At 40.6% G+C, this 16,706-nt stretch overlaps 1 protein-coding gene across 2 annotated transcripts; it reads left to right on the top strand.

Annotated features, from left to right (window-relative positions):
• Positions 1-846: 846 nt before the first annotated feature.
• Positions 847-15,721, top strand: INPP5K (inositol polyphosphate-5-phosphatase K). Of its 2 annotated transcripts, XM_058037759.1 has the most exons (13): positions 847-987; positions 2,981-3,088; positions 3,731-3,839; positions 6,894-7,010; positions 7,301-7,473; positions 8,082-8,193; positions 8,711-8,820; positions 9,400-9,426; positions 11,101-11,293; positions 11,513-11,650; positions 12,119-12,202; positions 12,891-12,995; positions 13,261-15,721. In XM_058037759.1, the coding sequence occupies exons 1-13, from the start codon at positions 953-955 to the stop codon at positions 13,375-13,377; spliced, it is 1,428 nt and encodes a 475-aa protein (XP_057893742.1). In that variant the 5' UTR covers positions 847-952; the 3' UTR covers positions 13,378-15,721. The 2 variants fall into 2 exon arrangements, with proteins under 2 accessions (XP_057893742.1, XP_057893743.1); XM_058037760.1 differs by lacking the exon at positions 9,400-9,426.
• The last annotated feature ends 985 nt before the right edge of the window (positions 15,722-16,706 follow it).

Raw genomic sequence — 16,706 nt, 5'->3', positions numbered from 1 at the left:
CCTCTCGCCTCTGCCTCCTTTTTTGGGGTCTTTTTAGGGGTTTTTTTGGTTTTTTTGGAGGGGGGGTTTGGGGGGTTGATGGGGTTTGGGGGGTTTTTTGGGGGGTTTTGGGGGGTTTTTTTTGGAGGGTTTTTTTGGGTTTTTTTTGGAGAGTTTTTGGGGGGTTTTTTTGTTTTGTATTTGGAGGTTTTTTGGCCGATTTTGGGTTTTTTTTTGGGGGGGGTGGGGTTTGGGGGGTTTTTGGACTTTTTTGGGGATTTTTGGGGGTTGTTTTGGGGTTTTGGGGGGGTTTTGGAGTTTCTTGGGGGGGTTTTTTGGGTTTTGGGGGGTTTTTTTGGAGGGTTGTTTGGGTTTTTTTTTTGTTTTGGAGGTTTTTGGGGGGTTTTGGGGGTTTTTTTTTGGTCTTTTGGGTTTTTTTTGGGGAGTGGAGTTTGGGGGTTTTTTGGACTTTTTTGGAATTTATTTGAGGTTTGTTTTTGGGGTTTTTTTGAGGTTTTTTGTGGGGTTGTTTTTTTTTGAGGGTTTTTTGGTGTTTTGGGGGGGGGTTTTAAGGGCTTTTTGGGGGGTTTTCTGGGTTTTTTTTTTTTTTTTTTTTGTTTGTTTTTGGGGGAGATTGGGTGTTTGGGGTTTTTTTGTTTGTTTTTGGGGTTTTTGGGGGGGATTGGATGTTTGAGGTTTTTTTTTTTTTGTTTTTGGAGGGGTTTTTTTGGGGGGGTTTTTTGAGGACGAGGAGGTCTCGGTGCCGCCCTCAGGCCGCTGTGGGTCCTCCCGGCCGCCAGGGGGCGCCGTGGCGCGGCGCGTGCCCGCCCCCGTCACGCGCGCCGATGGGCGCGGAGCGCTGAGGGCGGCGCGGAGGCCGCGGCCGGGCCGGGCCGAGCGAGGGGAGAGCCGGGGGCTCCGCCGGCCCTTTCCCCGTCCCTCGGGCAGCGCTTCCCTGCGAGAACCCCCGGGCATGGAGACCGCGGGCCTTGCCAGCAAGGAGTTGAGGTGAGTGGTGGGCGCGGAGGAGCGCGGGGCTGAGGGCGGCTCCGAAAAGTGGCCGCGAGCGGTTACGTAAATGAGCGAGAATTAGCGAAACTTGTGTGTGTTTGTGTGCGTGCTTATTAGCGCAGAATTACACAAACTGGCGGCATGGCGTAGTCATATGAAATAGAGGAGAAAAGCTGATTTTGTGGTGTGGAAGGTGGTTCAGGGAGGTTTATGGGGCATTTCGGGGTGTTTGGGACTTCCCGGAGCTCTGTTGTGAGGGCACGAGCATCTGCACTTCTGTCACAGACCGGCTGTCAAGAAATTGTCACTTTCCCTGAGGAAGAACAAGCTTGAGTAAACACCGAACTTCTGCTTTTACGGTGTTTTTACAATGTTTCTTCACTCTCTGTCGGTGTCCTGTCCGGACTCGATCCCTTCCCTACAGAAACCTGCTTAGATGGGAATTGGGTAACAGCCTGCGACAGGAAAATTTAAACAGCCAAACTAACAAGGCTGACAGGAGCTCAAATGTCTTAAAAATCCTTTGAAGGCTTTATTATGAGCACTGTGACCCTGAGAAATTCTCCGCTATTGAGTCATTTGAGCATTAGCAGCGGTGATGCTAAATAATGACTTTAGTAGGTTGCTTGTATTTAGGACAGTGTTTGTTTCTACCTCTGAGATTGTTTTTGTCAGTGCTGTGGTCACTGGGCACCTTGAGGAATTGAATTTCTGTCTGTAATGACTGATGGCTTCAACATTATTTTAGTTTTGTTTAATCAGGTAATTGTCTTACAAAATTAGTAACTGGAGAGTGTTCCCAAGTGCCATCTCCGGTGGCAAAACTAGATCTGCACCTACCTACATTTTTCTTTCCCCTGGAAATTTGTTTCGGAGTAGCTTCTGTGTGACTTCAGCATAGCCTTACAAAGATACCCTATTAGTGAGGAAAATTATGTATCATTTTAATCTATTGTGCAAGGTTGTTTTCCAGCTTTTCTGTATCCATTTCTGTATACGTCACCTTGAGCAGGCATTTGATTGTGGGATAAAACCACAGCCTTAATAATGGGTGTATTGATGGGGTTCACTAATTATCAGTGTTTATAAGGTTATTATAGAGCTCTTAAGATGATGGAAAATTAACAATTTCTTTTAAGCCTCTCTGTCATGTAACAAGACTGACAATAAAGTGAATCTCTTTTTAGAAGCTCTATTACCAAAATAACCATTTTGTAAAGAAACAGCTGTGACGTGAATGTTGAGAGTCAGTGGCTTTGCTTGGTTCTGCTCAGAACTTTTGGGAGCTGGAGATTACATTTCTCCTCGCCTGCAGACAGGCACATGATCGATTCAAATCAACAATAAATTCTTTTAGACCCTGAGCTCGTCGAATTAACCACGTTAAATCTATTATGAAAAAAAAAAACCAATTCACCATGTGAATTGCAGCTTTTGTAACAGCCCGGTGGGAACACCACAGGGTTTTTTTTTTTTGCTGCACACCTCCATTTGTCCTTTTGAATGCTGGATCTGGAGAACCCTGATCAATCTCTTGGCTTTAATGGGCCAGTCCTTCAGGGTGTAGCGGTGACCGGGAGCCGATGGCATCGCTGAGCAGCGAGGACGCGGCCCTGGGGCTCTCCCTGGCCGAGGCGGAGCGGGGCCGCAGCCGCTCGGGCAGCCTGAGCAGCACCGGCTCCAGCGGGCGCCTGCAGCTCCGGCACAGGGTGGCCCAGCTCATGGCCTGCGTGGAGGACATCAGCTCCGACGACGAGATCCACGAGGAGGTGTCCCGCACTCTGGATGAGGCTTTCCTCATCTGGGGCAAAAAGATGAAGGATAAGGGGCAAGAATTCAGGTTTTGCAGTTGGTTGTTTTTGTGGCAGCGATGGGGCCGGCAAATAGAACTTCTGTCGCTTTTCATCAACTCAAGAATGTTCTTAGAGTTGGTTGCCTGTCCACATTTCAATTTTAGCTTTGGTTTTGTGTGGTTTCTGTTTGTTTCTAGATTACATTTAGTTACCTGGAATGTGGGCACAGCTTCTCCCCCTCCTGATGTCACAAGTTTGCTTCAGCTCAACTCGCTGGAACCCACCACGGACATGTATGTTATAGGGTGAGTGATGTGACAGAACTTGCTTTGGGAGTTTATTGCCAAACTGCTGGGTCTCAGCATGGTCTGCTTTGGACTGTGTGGTGTGAATCACTGCCTGGGAGATGGTTTAACACTACTGCTACCAGAGGGTGAAGACTAACTTAGTCTGACTAACTTAGAGCAGAGATGATTTATAGCAGTTGCTATTATTTGCTATGATTTATAGCTGCTGCTGTGTAGTGACAGAATGCAAAATATCTTCTAAACACGCAAAAAGTTGGGACTGCTATTTTTTTTGTTAGCTTGTTCATTTTGATATGAAAGTTGTTGGAAATTCAGCATGTTTTAAGGGAATTAGTGCAAGCACGTTAGGCACAATCTGCCACTGTGTTTTCCAAACCATGTAGAAATTCTGAAGTCCTGACAATCAGGTTTTTATAACACATCTTGAGTCTGGCACTGTCTTAAACTCTATCTTCAGGTGGATATAACCTCCTTTAATTTTGTTTTACTCAGTGTCAGATGTGTTAGATCTGTGTGTGGGTTAAACTGCTTGAATGAGGAACTGAACTGCAAGAATTTTCTGGGGTCTGTGTTCTGCAAAGTTCCTATGAATTCTGTCCCAACCAACTGGTGCAATGTGAGTAATTGTGATGTATTCAGCTTACAGGAGGTGAATTCAAGAATCACAAAATTTCTGTCTGACTTGGCATTTGATGATCCATGGAGCATTTTTTTCATGACTGTCTTGTCTCCCTTGGGATATGTCAAGGTAATTATTTACATCACTCTTAAATGTCACAGCATTGAAGTAAAAGTCTTAATTTTTTTCCCTCAGATTATCCATAAAAGAGAAGTTGATGGTGTTTTTGCAGGTGTCTGTCACTTCCATAGGTACACGTATGGTAGAGGTGATTCTTCATCACACCTGTGTTTTCCTGTTTTTCATGTGATGTGAACTCATACTGAACAGCAGATTTCTTGTGGCCACAATATCTTTATCTCTCTCTTGTTTGTAGAAAAGTTTTTTGCTCTGTGCAGTATTGGGGAACTGTATTGTGATGCTTCTAATGTAGTCTTGCACTATAAATATCCCAAGCAATGGCAGTGATTTTCATTGAGATTGGTAAGGCTCTTTTATCTTGTTTCTTTTTTTTTTTTTTCCAATTTATTTGCAGGTGAAAGTAAATTCCATATGTGTAAAACAGGATTTTAATGGGTGTATATATTTATATTTACATGAGGACTTGATTTTTTGGTTGAAGACCTATAGCATTATATGGGAATTTAAATGAGAAGATTTTGGGGTCATAAGAGCAGCTAAAGTACTGAGTATTTTAATAATGCCAACAGTAAATATAGGAAGATATCCTGGATTTCTCTAGTAAAGAGAAATTAAAAGCCTTTTGTAGTGATTTTCATTAAGATGGGTAAGACTCCTTTATCTTGTTTTTTTTTTTTTTTCTTTTTCCAATTTATTTGCAGGTGAAAGTAAATTCCATATGTGTAAAACAGGATTTTAATGGGTGTATATATTTATATTTACATGAGGACTTGATTTTTTGGTTGAAGACCTATAGCATTTTATGGGAATTTAAATGATAAGATTTTGGGGTCATAATAGCAGCTAAAGTACTGGGTATTTTAATAATGCTAACAATAAATATAGGAAGATATCCTGGATTTCTCTAGTAAAGAGAAATTAAAAGCCTTTTGTAGTGATTTGCATTAGGATTGGTAAGACTCCTTTATCTTGTTTTTTTTTTTTTCTTTTTCCAATTTATTTGCAGGTGAAAGTAAATTCCATGTGTGTAAAACAGGATTTTAATGGGTGTATATATTTATATTTACATGAGGACTTGATTTTTTGGTTGAAGACCTATAGCATTATATAGGAATTTAAATGATAAGATTTTGGGGTAATATCAGGGACATAAGAGCAGCTAAAGTACTCAATATTTTAATAATGCCAACAGTAAATGTAGGAAGATATCCTGGATTTCTCTAGTAAAGAGAAATTAAAAGCCTTTTGTAGTGATTTTCTAAACCAAGCACTATTTCTGGCTGATTTTGCTGAGGTGATTGCATTATCTGCATGCTAATCAGACTCAGTAGTTGTGCTGTTCTTTTAATTGTAATTAAACAAAACAAAGGACCCATTGGGAATTACAAAAAGGAAAAAACCCACATTGTTCACTCTGGCCTAAGTCATTGCTGATAAAAATTCCAAATCTGGCCGTGGGCTGACATTCAGGCCCTGTATCCACACAGTTAAAAGAATTCCTGCTGGTATGCCTGGCTGATTTTGCATTCTCATTTATTACAGAGGCAGTTTGGAGCACACTAATGAGTGGCTGCTGCCCCCTAATGGCTTCCAGCAGGACTCGATCGGCTGCAGTAATAAGGGGGAGCTGTCAGGCCGGGTCAGAATCAAAGCAGGCAGCAAGGAAAGGTCAGCCCAGGACTCAGGCAGGAATTTGGCTGAGCAGGAGAGGAGCACTCCCCCCTTGGCTGACCTGTGCTGAGGGAGAGGTGTCACCCTTGGGACATTCTGTCCCCTCAGTAGCAGGCTCTGTTTTCAGAGTGTTCTGTTGGTCACGGTTCATTCTCCCACCAGGATCCTGTTCCCTCTGTGCAAGGGCTGTGCTTGATTTGGCTCTGAGGGCTGGTGGGGCTGGTCCTGCTTCCAGTGCTGCCTTGTTGTGTTCAGGTCCTGGGGATCTTGAGAAACCTCTGGGGACTCAGCAAAGTGAAATAAAGCAAATAATAAATAATAAAGGGACTGGAAGATCTTGGTGCCTCATGAATGTGATTATGGGAAGGAGAATGCTGACTACTAAAATATTTATGCATCATTAGTGATTGCAGTCCATTGTTTCAGTGTTCTGTGGGGTATTTTGTTGGGTTCAAGGACAATGAAAACATTAAAATATATTCTGAAATAGTTTAATTGTGTAGATAGGGAGACAAAGGAGGAATTCTGTTTTAAATTTTGGGCTGAATTTTTTGTGCTTCTCCAGCAGTTGAATAGTCAGATTTATTCTAATGCAGTCTTTTTCTAAATTAATCCAGCATAAAATTGAACTACAGTTAATGTATTTCAATGCCTGTATTTTAAATTGAACCATGATCATTAAAACACAATGAATTTTGTGTCTCATGCCAGGATCATTGTAAAGTCCATAAATGTTCAATGAAGAACATCTTTATTAGACAGTTTCCACACACACAAACCAAAAAAAAACCCCAAACCACAAAAACCCTGTGTCTTATGTGCTCTCTAAGTGTTCGGTAAATGAGATTTTACAGGCACTGCAAGGCAGGAGTTTCTGCTGTTTGCAGCTCATTGTTTTTGCAGATGCCTGGAATTGACTGCTGTGCTTTTGAAGGCATTTAGAATATTTAATGATCTGCTCAAGGGTGCTTCAGTTTGAAAAAGCTGCTGCTGTTGGGGGACTTGTAGGTGTGAGTTCTTAAGCTTTTAATGAAAAATGAAAGATTTGGTCCTTCATGAACAGGATTCTTACAGGCAGAAACAAGAGGTTGGTGAGGCAAAGACTTTAAAGAGGTTTGGGCAGGTGCATGTTCTGAGGGTGACTTCAGAGTGAAATATAATGTTGGAACTGCTGAGGAATTGATCAGAATTGTTTATGTGGAATATGTTTTTCACCTGAAGTGAATCTGCAATTACTGTGTCCCAGTATTGAGGCCAGACTTGGTGAGGGAATTGCATGACTTCTGCTGTGGCCTTCTTCACCTAAAAGCTCCAGTGAGGTAAAGCCAAGGAACTCCTGGAAGTGACCATTGCTTGTTTTCTGTCTCCCAGCTCTCCTCGGTTCGCATGCAGGGGCTGCTGCTCCTGATCTTTGTGAGGCACGCGCACCTTCCCTTCATCCGGAACATCCACACCCACTACACCCGCACGGGCCTCTTCGGCTACTGGGTAAGGACTGCTGCCTGCTGTGCCCTGTGCCTCTCCATGGGCCCTGCTGGCACAGGGAGGCTGTGGCTTCATTAAAAATTAATTACCTGACAAGCAAACTCATTGGTTTGAACCTCATGTGCAGCACAGACCGGAATTTCAGATTTCAGTTTATTTGCTGATGCGCGACAAGTTGTGTAGAAATAAATGGTACTGATTTAAATCTTAATTGCAAGATTTAAAAGGTTGTAGGTGGTGTCAGTTCCATTTGCAGGAAAGTTTCAGGGAATGTTGTTCATCTCCCATGGCAGGGGAACAAAGGAGGAGTCAGCGTCCGCCTGTCCCTTTTTGGGCACACGATCTGCTTCGTGAACTGCCACCTGCCAGCTCACATAGAGAACACTGAGCAGAGACTGGATGACTTTGAGAAAATTCTGGAAATGCAGTTTGAAGGAGATAGTATTCCAAGTCCCTGGGATCATGAGTGAGTTGTTCACTCAGTTCTGTGTTATTTCTATCTATTATCTATGTATGTCTTCTTGCACTGAAGAGTTTTGGGTTTGGATTTTTCATGCATCATTTTATTTTATATGTCCCTTCAGCCTTGACCCTGAACTCTGGGAGGAAAAGATAACCTGAAAGACAGATGTCTGTTTTACAAGACTGTTCTCTTCCAGTCTCTAATTACATTCAGTTGTTAGCATATAGACTACATGTCATGCAGGAAAGCTTTAGAAGCTAAAGCCTGTTTATACCAAAAATCCTTTAGGTTGCTGTTAAATGTTCAGAGATGTAAGATGCAGAAGTTAATATTCAGGCAGCAGTAAGCAAGCAGCAGGAATGCAAGGGACTTAATTTAGTGTTTCAATTACTTCAATTTTTTTTTTTTTTTTTTTTGTTTAGCAGCAGGTTGCCCCTTTGTAAGCTTATCTATAGCTACTTAATGTTTGTGTTAAAGCTGTTTGCATTAAGTAATAAAAGTGATTAGAGCACCTAATTAGTGTAATGGCTAACATTCTGTCAAATTCTTCCCTTGAGTTAGTAGATTCATATAAATCTTCCTTGTTTGATGCATCTTGGTTTGGTTTTAAGGCTTCTCTTCTGGTTTGGAGACCTAAACTTCCGGATAGCAGATTATGGGATACACTTTGTCAGAGAATCAATCAATAACAAACGTTTCAGTCTGCTCTGGGAAAAGGACCAGGTGGGTTGGCTCAGTCTCTTTGGGAGTCTGATTTTAGTTTTAATGCACACAAACACAACGTGGTAGTTAAATTACACCTTGAGCTTCTGATTTCTGTTAAAGAACACAAACTCAGAGCAGTCATGAGGTGGAACATGAGGTGGTCATAAGCCCCTCATGTTCTTTGCAAACTTTTTCTGCTTTTGTGCAGTTTCTTACTCATTTACAATACTCATGTTTGACTGAAGATTTCTTTGAACTTCTTGTCTTGTCAGTTGTTCCTCACATTTATCTCTCCTCCTCTCCCAAGAATTCTTTTTAAGACAACATTATTCTGGATGTTTTGGGTATAATTGCCTCTAAACTTTTAGATGGATTGTGTCAAGAGTTCTGGCTATAACAAAGAGGCCCTTCTGAATTTACCTTTCCAAAGTTGTACTGACTGCAATGTTGAATTCTTAGAGGATGCTTTTCCAATCATCCTTTAAGCTCTGATTTTTTAAACAGAATATTTAAAAGTTACTTTTTATTTCTGCAGTTAAATATGGCAAAAAAGAAGGAAGAATTTCTCAAGGAATTCAAAGAGGGTCCTCTGCACTTTAAGCCCACCTACAAGTTTGACCTTTTCTCAGAGGTCTATGACACAAGGTAAAAGATAAAATGAGTTTAGATGTGGAACAGGAGAGTGACTATGGTGCTTGGTTAAATATCACTTTAGTAATCAGCAAACCTGAATTTCCTGTGTGCACTATTGAGGGGCTGTTGAGCTGTTCTGTTAGGTTTGGATTGATCAAATCTGAATAAATGAATATTTTTGGCTGAAGAAGCTGGGGTCTGCTGATTGTATGAGGGAAGTAATGAAACAACCCAGCTGCTTTTTTGGGAAGACCAGATTAACAAAATAAATGAGCACTTGTTTAAGCTGCTTCTGTTTTGTTCTTTCCTACTAAAAGTGCTCATTGGTTGTCAAAAAGGAGCAAAATAATAATTGTCTGACATTTTTGCTTCCCTTCTCTGTTTAAGCATTTCATTTGATATGCTGCTATTTGAAAATTAATGTATATTTGTCTTTATTGATTAATTTAAGTTGAAGGTGGAGTATCTGAAATTTCCAAAGTTTTTCTGTGATATTGAAGTGTGTTTGTTAAGTATTAGTCTTATGTTTCCACAGAAGGATAAGTTCCTGTCCAAACAGGGTTTTGTAATGATCTTTTTCTTTACTTCCAGAGAACAGAAGTCCCTGTTTTGGTTTAAGTAAGAAGAGAACTTTCTGAATTTTGTAGTGATTTTAATATTTCAGAATCAAAACAAGGCTCCACCTGAGCTTTTGCTCTGATTTTTGTGAAATATTTGAAAATCAGATGACAGCTGATTTTCTTTAGGAATTTTCTTAACCTGCCTGAAAGCTGCAGTGTTATCTACTCTGCTGTTGCACTTAATATTGGAAGTTTATTTATGTAGACCCAAAGACATTTTACTTCCTAATTTAATATAACAAGATGTAATGGGCCCAGCAGTAAATCCATCTTAAAAATATACTTTAAATAATCCAAACCTAGACATTATACAAATTATTCACAGCCTGGTTGTCTGTATTGGCTGATTAGAGAACCAAAAGTGTGGTTACACATTCTGTGTGCATCCTGCTGCAGTTCCAGCTACCAGAGAGACTTTGCTCAGGTGGGGTGAGCAGCAAGACCTCAAGGCAAGCACCCTGCAAAAGTTAATTTTTATTTCTGCAGTTGCTTTTACTGAAGCCCAGAGAATTTTATTTTTCACACTCTTTCAGTGTGAATTCTGAGGGTTTCTTTCCCATCTAATATTCCATTTTCTCTGAAACAGGGAGTGTTTTACCTTAAGCTGTTCTTTTGGTATTTCCTGCACAGCAGAGCAGACATCTGGCATCTCCTAAAGATTTCTGTCCATTTATAGAATTACTGCAGTAAGTGGGATAAGGGCCCTTAGTCATTTCAAATCTTTCCACTTTATTAAAGGTAGGAAGGGGTAAAACAAAATTATGTTGAATATTGAACTAAATGGCCTTGGTTTTGATATTTAAAGTTATTAAACTGACAGTTTTCCTTGCACATCCTGCTTTTAACTTTCATAATCCAATCCAGTCCATTCTAATTCCCCTTCCATAGGGTATGATCTTTTCTCCATTTCAATTTGAAGTGATCCACCCATCCAGAGAGTTGCTGTTAAGCCTTCTTCCCACTACAGAGAGAACCACAGAGGGCTCATCTCTTCTGATGTAATTTATGATTTAAAAGGAAACTCAGCATTGTGATAAGTACAGTTGCAGGCACAACATCCTTGATTATGGAATTTTGAAAGCCTGTTGTTATGAGACAGCAGTAACTTGCAAACCTGAAATGCAGGCTGGTACAATTTACAGAATTCTAAATAAAGCATTGCTGTGGCACCTGTGGTTACCATAAGCTACCCAAGTTTGTCCTGTCTTGTGTTGTTAAAAGAAACTTGCTCTCAAATATCTTGAATAATTTCAAACATCATTCAAACTCTTCCTACACATTCCTTATGTTTGCACCCTCATTTCTCGGAATATCTGTCTGGAGCCTGGGACAGCTGTTGTATTATCTCTAAATCCATGCATGTTTTTACAGGGTTTTAGGAGAAAGTATCATTTCCTGTATGAAGCCAACTAACCCACTGAAATGTCCTTCTCCCCTTCATTTTACTCCTCTTTCAGAATCCATGATCTGTGCTGAATGGAGCTCAAATTAAGGAAACATTGCTTGTAAAACCCTTTAATCAGAGCTGTAAAATGAAGCTTGGATATGATTGCCTCCTTTTATTAATATGTATCTCCCAGTCTTTGAACTCTGAGTAGATTTTGCACAGCATTCTTAGCTTTTGGCAGCTTGTTTCTCTGCTCATTTCACTTTTCACCTTTCATTTTTGCAGTGAGAAGAAAAGAAAGCCAGCATGGACAGACAGAATTCTATGGAAACTGAAAAATCTCAGCAAGGTGGCATCAAAAGAAGGGGAATTCCCTGAAGAGGAAAACCAAATTTCTGTTACTCTGAATAACTACATCAGTCACATGAGCTATGGCATCAGTGATCACAAACCTGTCACAGGAACTTTCAAACTTGAGGTGCTTCCCAGTTATGTTAAGACAAAGTTTGTTTTACTCAGTGTTGCCTTAGAGCAGCTGATTTCCCAAACCATAATCTCTGCTTCATTCTGATCATAGTGAAGGCAGCAAATTGTTGTCAGGTTATTTCCAGTCAGTTAAAGAGTCCAGTTGTGGAAGAGAAGAATAACTGAAAGAATGACAGGCTTGACTGAGTTTAAACTCTGTTTTTTGGTGTAGATGAAGCCTCTTGTCTCAGAGCCCCTGGTTGTGCTGAGTCCTGAGGGTGAGTGGTGTGCAGAGCACGACGTTCTCATCCGCTACTCCGCAGTGCCTGAGTTCCCCAGCAGTGCTTGGGACTGGATTGGGCTCTTCCAGGTAATGTTACCTCACCAAAGATGGGAATGTGCCTGCAGGAAGGAGGTCCTGGGGAGTTTTAGAGCATGATTCTTGCTGGTGCAGAACTCTGTGAAATAGTTGTGTGATTGCCATTAGTTTGCGTGTGCTGACAGTTTAGCTCTGCAGCATGTGAGTTCTTCCACATCCTCTAAATTCTCTGCTAAAATAATCTGGTTGTTTATTGAAGTAAAATGTTGCAAAAGCTGTGGAAATGCAACAAAAATTTTTTTTGATGCAACAAAAATCAAAGTCAATGGAAGAGTGAGAGACCAGAGCAGTCCCACCCTCCCAGAAACAGATGATGTGTGCATGTCCCCAAAATGTTTTGATCCTTAGAGTGTTTTAATTACTTCAGTGAAACAGTAAACATCTCTCACAACTTTGTTTTTCATGTAGTATGGTTTTTGTTTCCATCAGGAAGCTGATAGTTTGTATCTTTCTCCGCAGGTGAATTTCAGGCATGTGAAGGATTATGTTACTTATGCTTGGGTGCAAGATGATGAAATTTCCTCCTGCAGTGACAGCAAAGAAGTCAGTTGTATTTCTTTTTAATGTAGTTTTCCATAGAGTAGCATTGAAGGTCTGTTCCATATCCCCTTCCCCTCAACTTGAGGAGTTCTGTATTCTCTTCCCAGTTAAAGCTAATTGAGAACAATATTATTAAGATCCCTCTTCCTGATTCTTCCTATTGAATGTTTTGGTCCCTCTTTAAAAACTGCTGTCTGCTACAAAGCCTTCTAGTAGTGATTTAAACAAAACAAACAAAAAAACCCCAAAAAACAAAGAACACCTTATTTTGATGCAAGTGATAAATATCCAGAGATGCTTATCTGAGCAAATAGAAGTTGAAATTGGGAACGGTGGCTTCTTGGGACAGGAGCAAACCAAGCTTGTGGATTTCTCTGCTGTTGCCACCAGGAGGCAGCTCCACTCCCTCTGCTGCTCTCTGCCTTTGGCCCTTCCCTTCCAGCCACTCTGGGTCCCTTCCCCCTTGTCACTGAACCAATCCAGCCTCCTGACATGGTGAAGGATATTCCTTCTCTTCCCTGATTTAATTTTCAGATGGTTTCCTGAGTTATTTCTGTCCCCATCCGTTTAGCTTATGTTTTAAAACGTGCTTATAAATAGCAAATACTGATTTTGATGGTGCCCTGAAGGGCTTTTTTGTAAACTTTTTTTGCTCTGGAAATTGCTCATTGCCTGTTCTTATTCTTGCCAGGTTTACATGAGTGCTTCAGAAATACCCAAGATGGGAGGAGAATTTTTGCTTTGTTATTATAGCAATAACCTGCACTCAATAGTTGGCATCAGTGAACCTTTTCAGGTAATACATTAGGAGGAAGCATTGATTAATGTTGATGTGGTTATTTAATTTTTATTACTTCATTTGTTTTCATATGCATCTGAACATAACTGTGTTAATCCTTGGGAAAGTGGCAGAATAAGGAATTTTTAAAAGGATGTGTCCTGGCTAAAAAGAATTTGCTCTGAGTACCTGTTACAGCATCTTTATATTATGGTATGGATAATACAGAGCAACACAGTGATTTTGAATTATTCATTTGGTTTTTATCCTGTTTTTCTCCTAGATTCAGTGTTGCCAAACACCCATAGAAGACGATGTGCCAGAGGAGGAGTGCAGCTGGCTGCAGAAACATGACAATCCAAAATCAGATGGTGATTCTGAAAATAGAAAGGGCATTTAATGGTCCTGGTTCAGCTGTCAGATGATTCTTTATGTCTTAGTGATTGTAAGCTTTTGCTCTTAGAAGATGGAATGAGACAGGTAGGAATGTTCAGAAACTTTGGAAGCTCGTAGAAGATAATTTATTGTGGAAATGGTTATTTTTATTCTGGGGAGAGTGACTCTCTTGCACTGGATGAGAACTGTAAAATAGCACTTAAGGAATGCTGTATGTTTTAAGGTGATAGACATTTCTGATGCAATGATTTAACCCAAGGAGGTTGCAATGTTTCATAGGTTTTTTAGGCCTGTTCCTTTTTTTGTAGAGGATATTTTATTTACAATGCAATATTTACTATGCTGTAACCACTTAATAATTGATTTCCAAATCTTGAGTTTAAATGAAGTTATTTAAAAATTATTTATTAGATACAGCTAGTTAGCTTGTTTTGAAATTTTATTTGACTTTCAGATGTAAGCTAATTACCTTTTGGGAAACACCAGTGACAGCAGGTCACATGAAAAACAAAATCTTTGGAGTGTGTAAAGTCTCCTTTGGTAGGTCCTTCTCTTCATGCCTTACTGAAAAACTCTTTGTAGGATTTTCAATTTCTGATTCTTCCAAATTGCAATACATTTATCAAAATGCACTATTCCTGATTTTTGAAATTCTTATTTTATAAAACAATTAAGCAGTTTGCCTATTGCCTTCACTCCCCTCATTATAAAATGTAAAATAAACCCATTTTTTTACCAGTCCCTGGCTGGGAGTGAGCCAGGATCCCACAACTTCTGAGGGAATTTGCAGAAGTTGAGAAATGCTTTAGCATAGATGAGCAGCCCATGGTTGATTATTTGGCATAATCTTTGAAAATTGTAAATATCTTCAATTTATAACAATCAGTCTGCAAACTTTGTGTTTTTCTAGAGGTGCTCAGACCTTTGTGTATCCTGTGCACTTGAGGGTGGAGATGGAATAGAAATTTCCTGTATCTTTGGGAACCTGAAAGGTAGTTAGCTTCTGAAAGGCTCTTGTTTCTGGATGGGGAAATAGAGATCTTTGGAAAGGATGGGAAACATTCCACAGAATCAGACTGCAGTGCTGGGCCAGAGCACCTGGAGTGTCCCCTGCTCTGTGCCCACAGCTCCCCCCTAGCTGTGGGAGCACAGTCAGTCCCTCCTCACTCCCACAGGGATGGAAAGGAGCAACTTTGGTTCAGCTGGAAGAGCAAGGAGTGTTGGGATGTTCATGCTGGAATTCTGCTTCACAACTGAGTGGATTCCTTTTTGCTCTTTTTCTCAAAGCCTTATTTTTTTTTTCAGGGTTGTTTTGAGATAGAAAGTTAACAGCTTGATAGGATATTTGTTTTGCTTTTATCATTCACTGTACAAAACCTTTTGAGGTCCAGGTGTTTTTGTCCTGTAGAAGCTCTGCCATAGGTTTCTCATAGGTAGCTCAGGGGGCTTTAGGAACACTTGGCCTCTGGAGGTTTTAGTTGTATCTCAGCTTGATGCTTGCTGTTGGCAATACTTGGTGAGTAGTGAGGGCAGGTTCAGAGGATACTGTGTTCATTGCATGGATTAACACTGCCTTGAGGTTTACAGTTTGTACATTCCTGTTACACTTTGGAACCATATTAGAAACAGTTTGCCCATTTATACTGATCTCCCAAGAATTTGTTTTGCACTGAATCTTCCAGATATGTGACTTCTCTTGGCAATTAGGGCATCAGACAAACCCCTGCTTTGAACTGCAGTCCCTCCTGCAGTTCCTGAGCTGTCTCTGGTTTCACTGGTGTAACTCTCTGACCATTCTCCATGCAAGGAGATTCTGTGGAGAGCCCAAAGAGCAGTGGGCTTTGAATTCCAGCCCACAGCTGGCTATTTACTGTGGACCAAGATCCAGTTTCTTCTAAGCAGGGTGCATCTGCTGGGCAGGAGCAGCTCAGAGGGAGCCATGCAGCCTCTTTGCAGGGCCAGACCCTCGAGATCCTTTGTGCTTGTGGGAGCTGAGACCCCTCTGTCACTGGACACAGAAGCTGCATTTTGTAAACTGATCCTTTGAACCACAGGACTTCCCAGAAAATGCCCCCAGCAGCTGGGATTGGAGCTGCTTGTGTGTGAGGAGGATGCTGCACACAACTCTGCACTTCTTTCTTCAGTATTATGCACACAGAGGCACTTTTGTTTACTACTGTTACCTATGGTAGCTTTTCAAACTATTCCATGACCTGTAATGATGCAATTTCTGATGAAATTTCTCTTTTCTTAGAACACCTTTAATTGGATGTTGTAATCACTGGAAATGTTTTTATACTCATGTGTTTTTCTTTTCATGTACCTCTAAAATAAATCCTGGCAGTGAAGTGTTGTGCATGGCCTCTGTTACTTTGAGGAGGAACAGATTGGTTTGGGTGGGGAGGATTAATTTGTAACTTTTCTCCAAGGAGCTTCTTTTGGACATGTTTGATGCACAGATACAAAGTATTTTGGGAGGAAATTGGTTACAACTTATGGTAGGGCTTGGGCTGCAAAAGAAGAGCAAGGATAAATGGTCTTTTTCCTTTGGACAAAACAGATTCATCTTATTTTTTTCTATGTCAATGGATCCAGTATTAAATGCTCTTGTGGTTTTGCATTTTCTATCCCTCTTCCCCATTGAGGTTTTGACATTTTCCTTGTAAAAATGCCCAGACCACTGGACATTGCTTCTTAATTTTTGAGAGCAGGTTCTTCTAATTTCACTTTTTCAGTGAATTTTCATGGTGTGATTTGAGATATCTCTTTTGCCTTTATGAAATATCTACTAAGTTATGCATCATATTTTAAATTTTCTATATTTTAATATAAATTTGCACTCGGGTTCCATCTAAGGATAACTTTTCATAACTTCCTGCTGTTGAAGAAATAATTTTGAGTTGGGAGCTATATATCCAAGGAATGTTGTCCAGTCTAGCCTCATTGAACTCCCATATATTTCTGATTGCTGGCTAAGCTCAGGATGTGCAGTGTATCACTGCACACAGATAGTACAGCTCTGTGTAAACAGGAAATATTTCTAAGATGTCTTGCGTGTTTGTGAGACCCTAAAAATACATTCTGATAAAAACCATTGTTTCTACTACCACTGCTTCCTTCTCTGCTCTTGGACACTGAGTGACACTCAGATGAACTTGTCTCAATTAATATACTGCAGTGGAAAGGCCAGTTGGACAAAGCTGGAGTTAGGTTTTCCTTGAGAGAGGAAATGATACCTTTTTTAAGAGCTCTGTGTTGCTAACAGAAAACTTCCTGTGGCCCTTTCTGCCCCTGGATTTAGGAATTGCTGCTTGCACGTGATTGACACGAAGC

Source organism: Melospiza georgiana, chromosome 19, assembly GCF_028018845.1.
Source record: "Melospiza georgiana isolate bMelGeo1 chromosome 19, bMelGeo1.pri, whole genome shotgun sequence".
Taxonomy (NCBI): Eukaryota; Metazoa; Chordata; class Aves; order Passeriformes; family Passerellidae; genus Melospiza; species Melospiza georgiana.
This window is presented reverse-complemented; position numbering and strand designations above follow the sequence as displayed.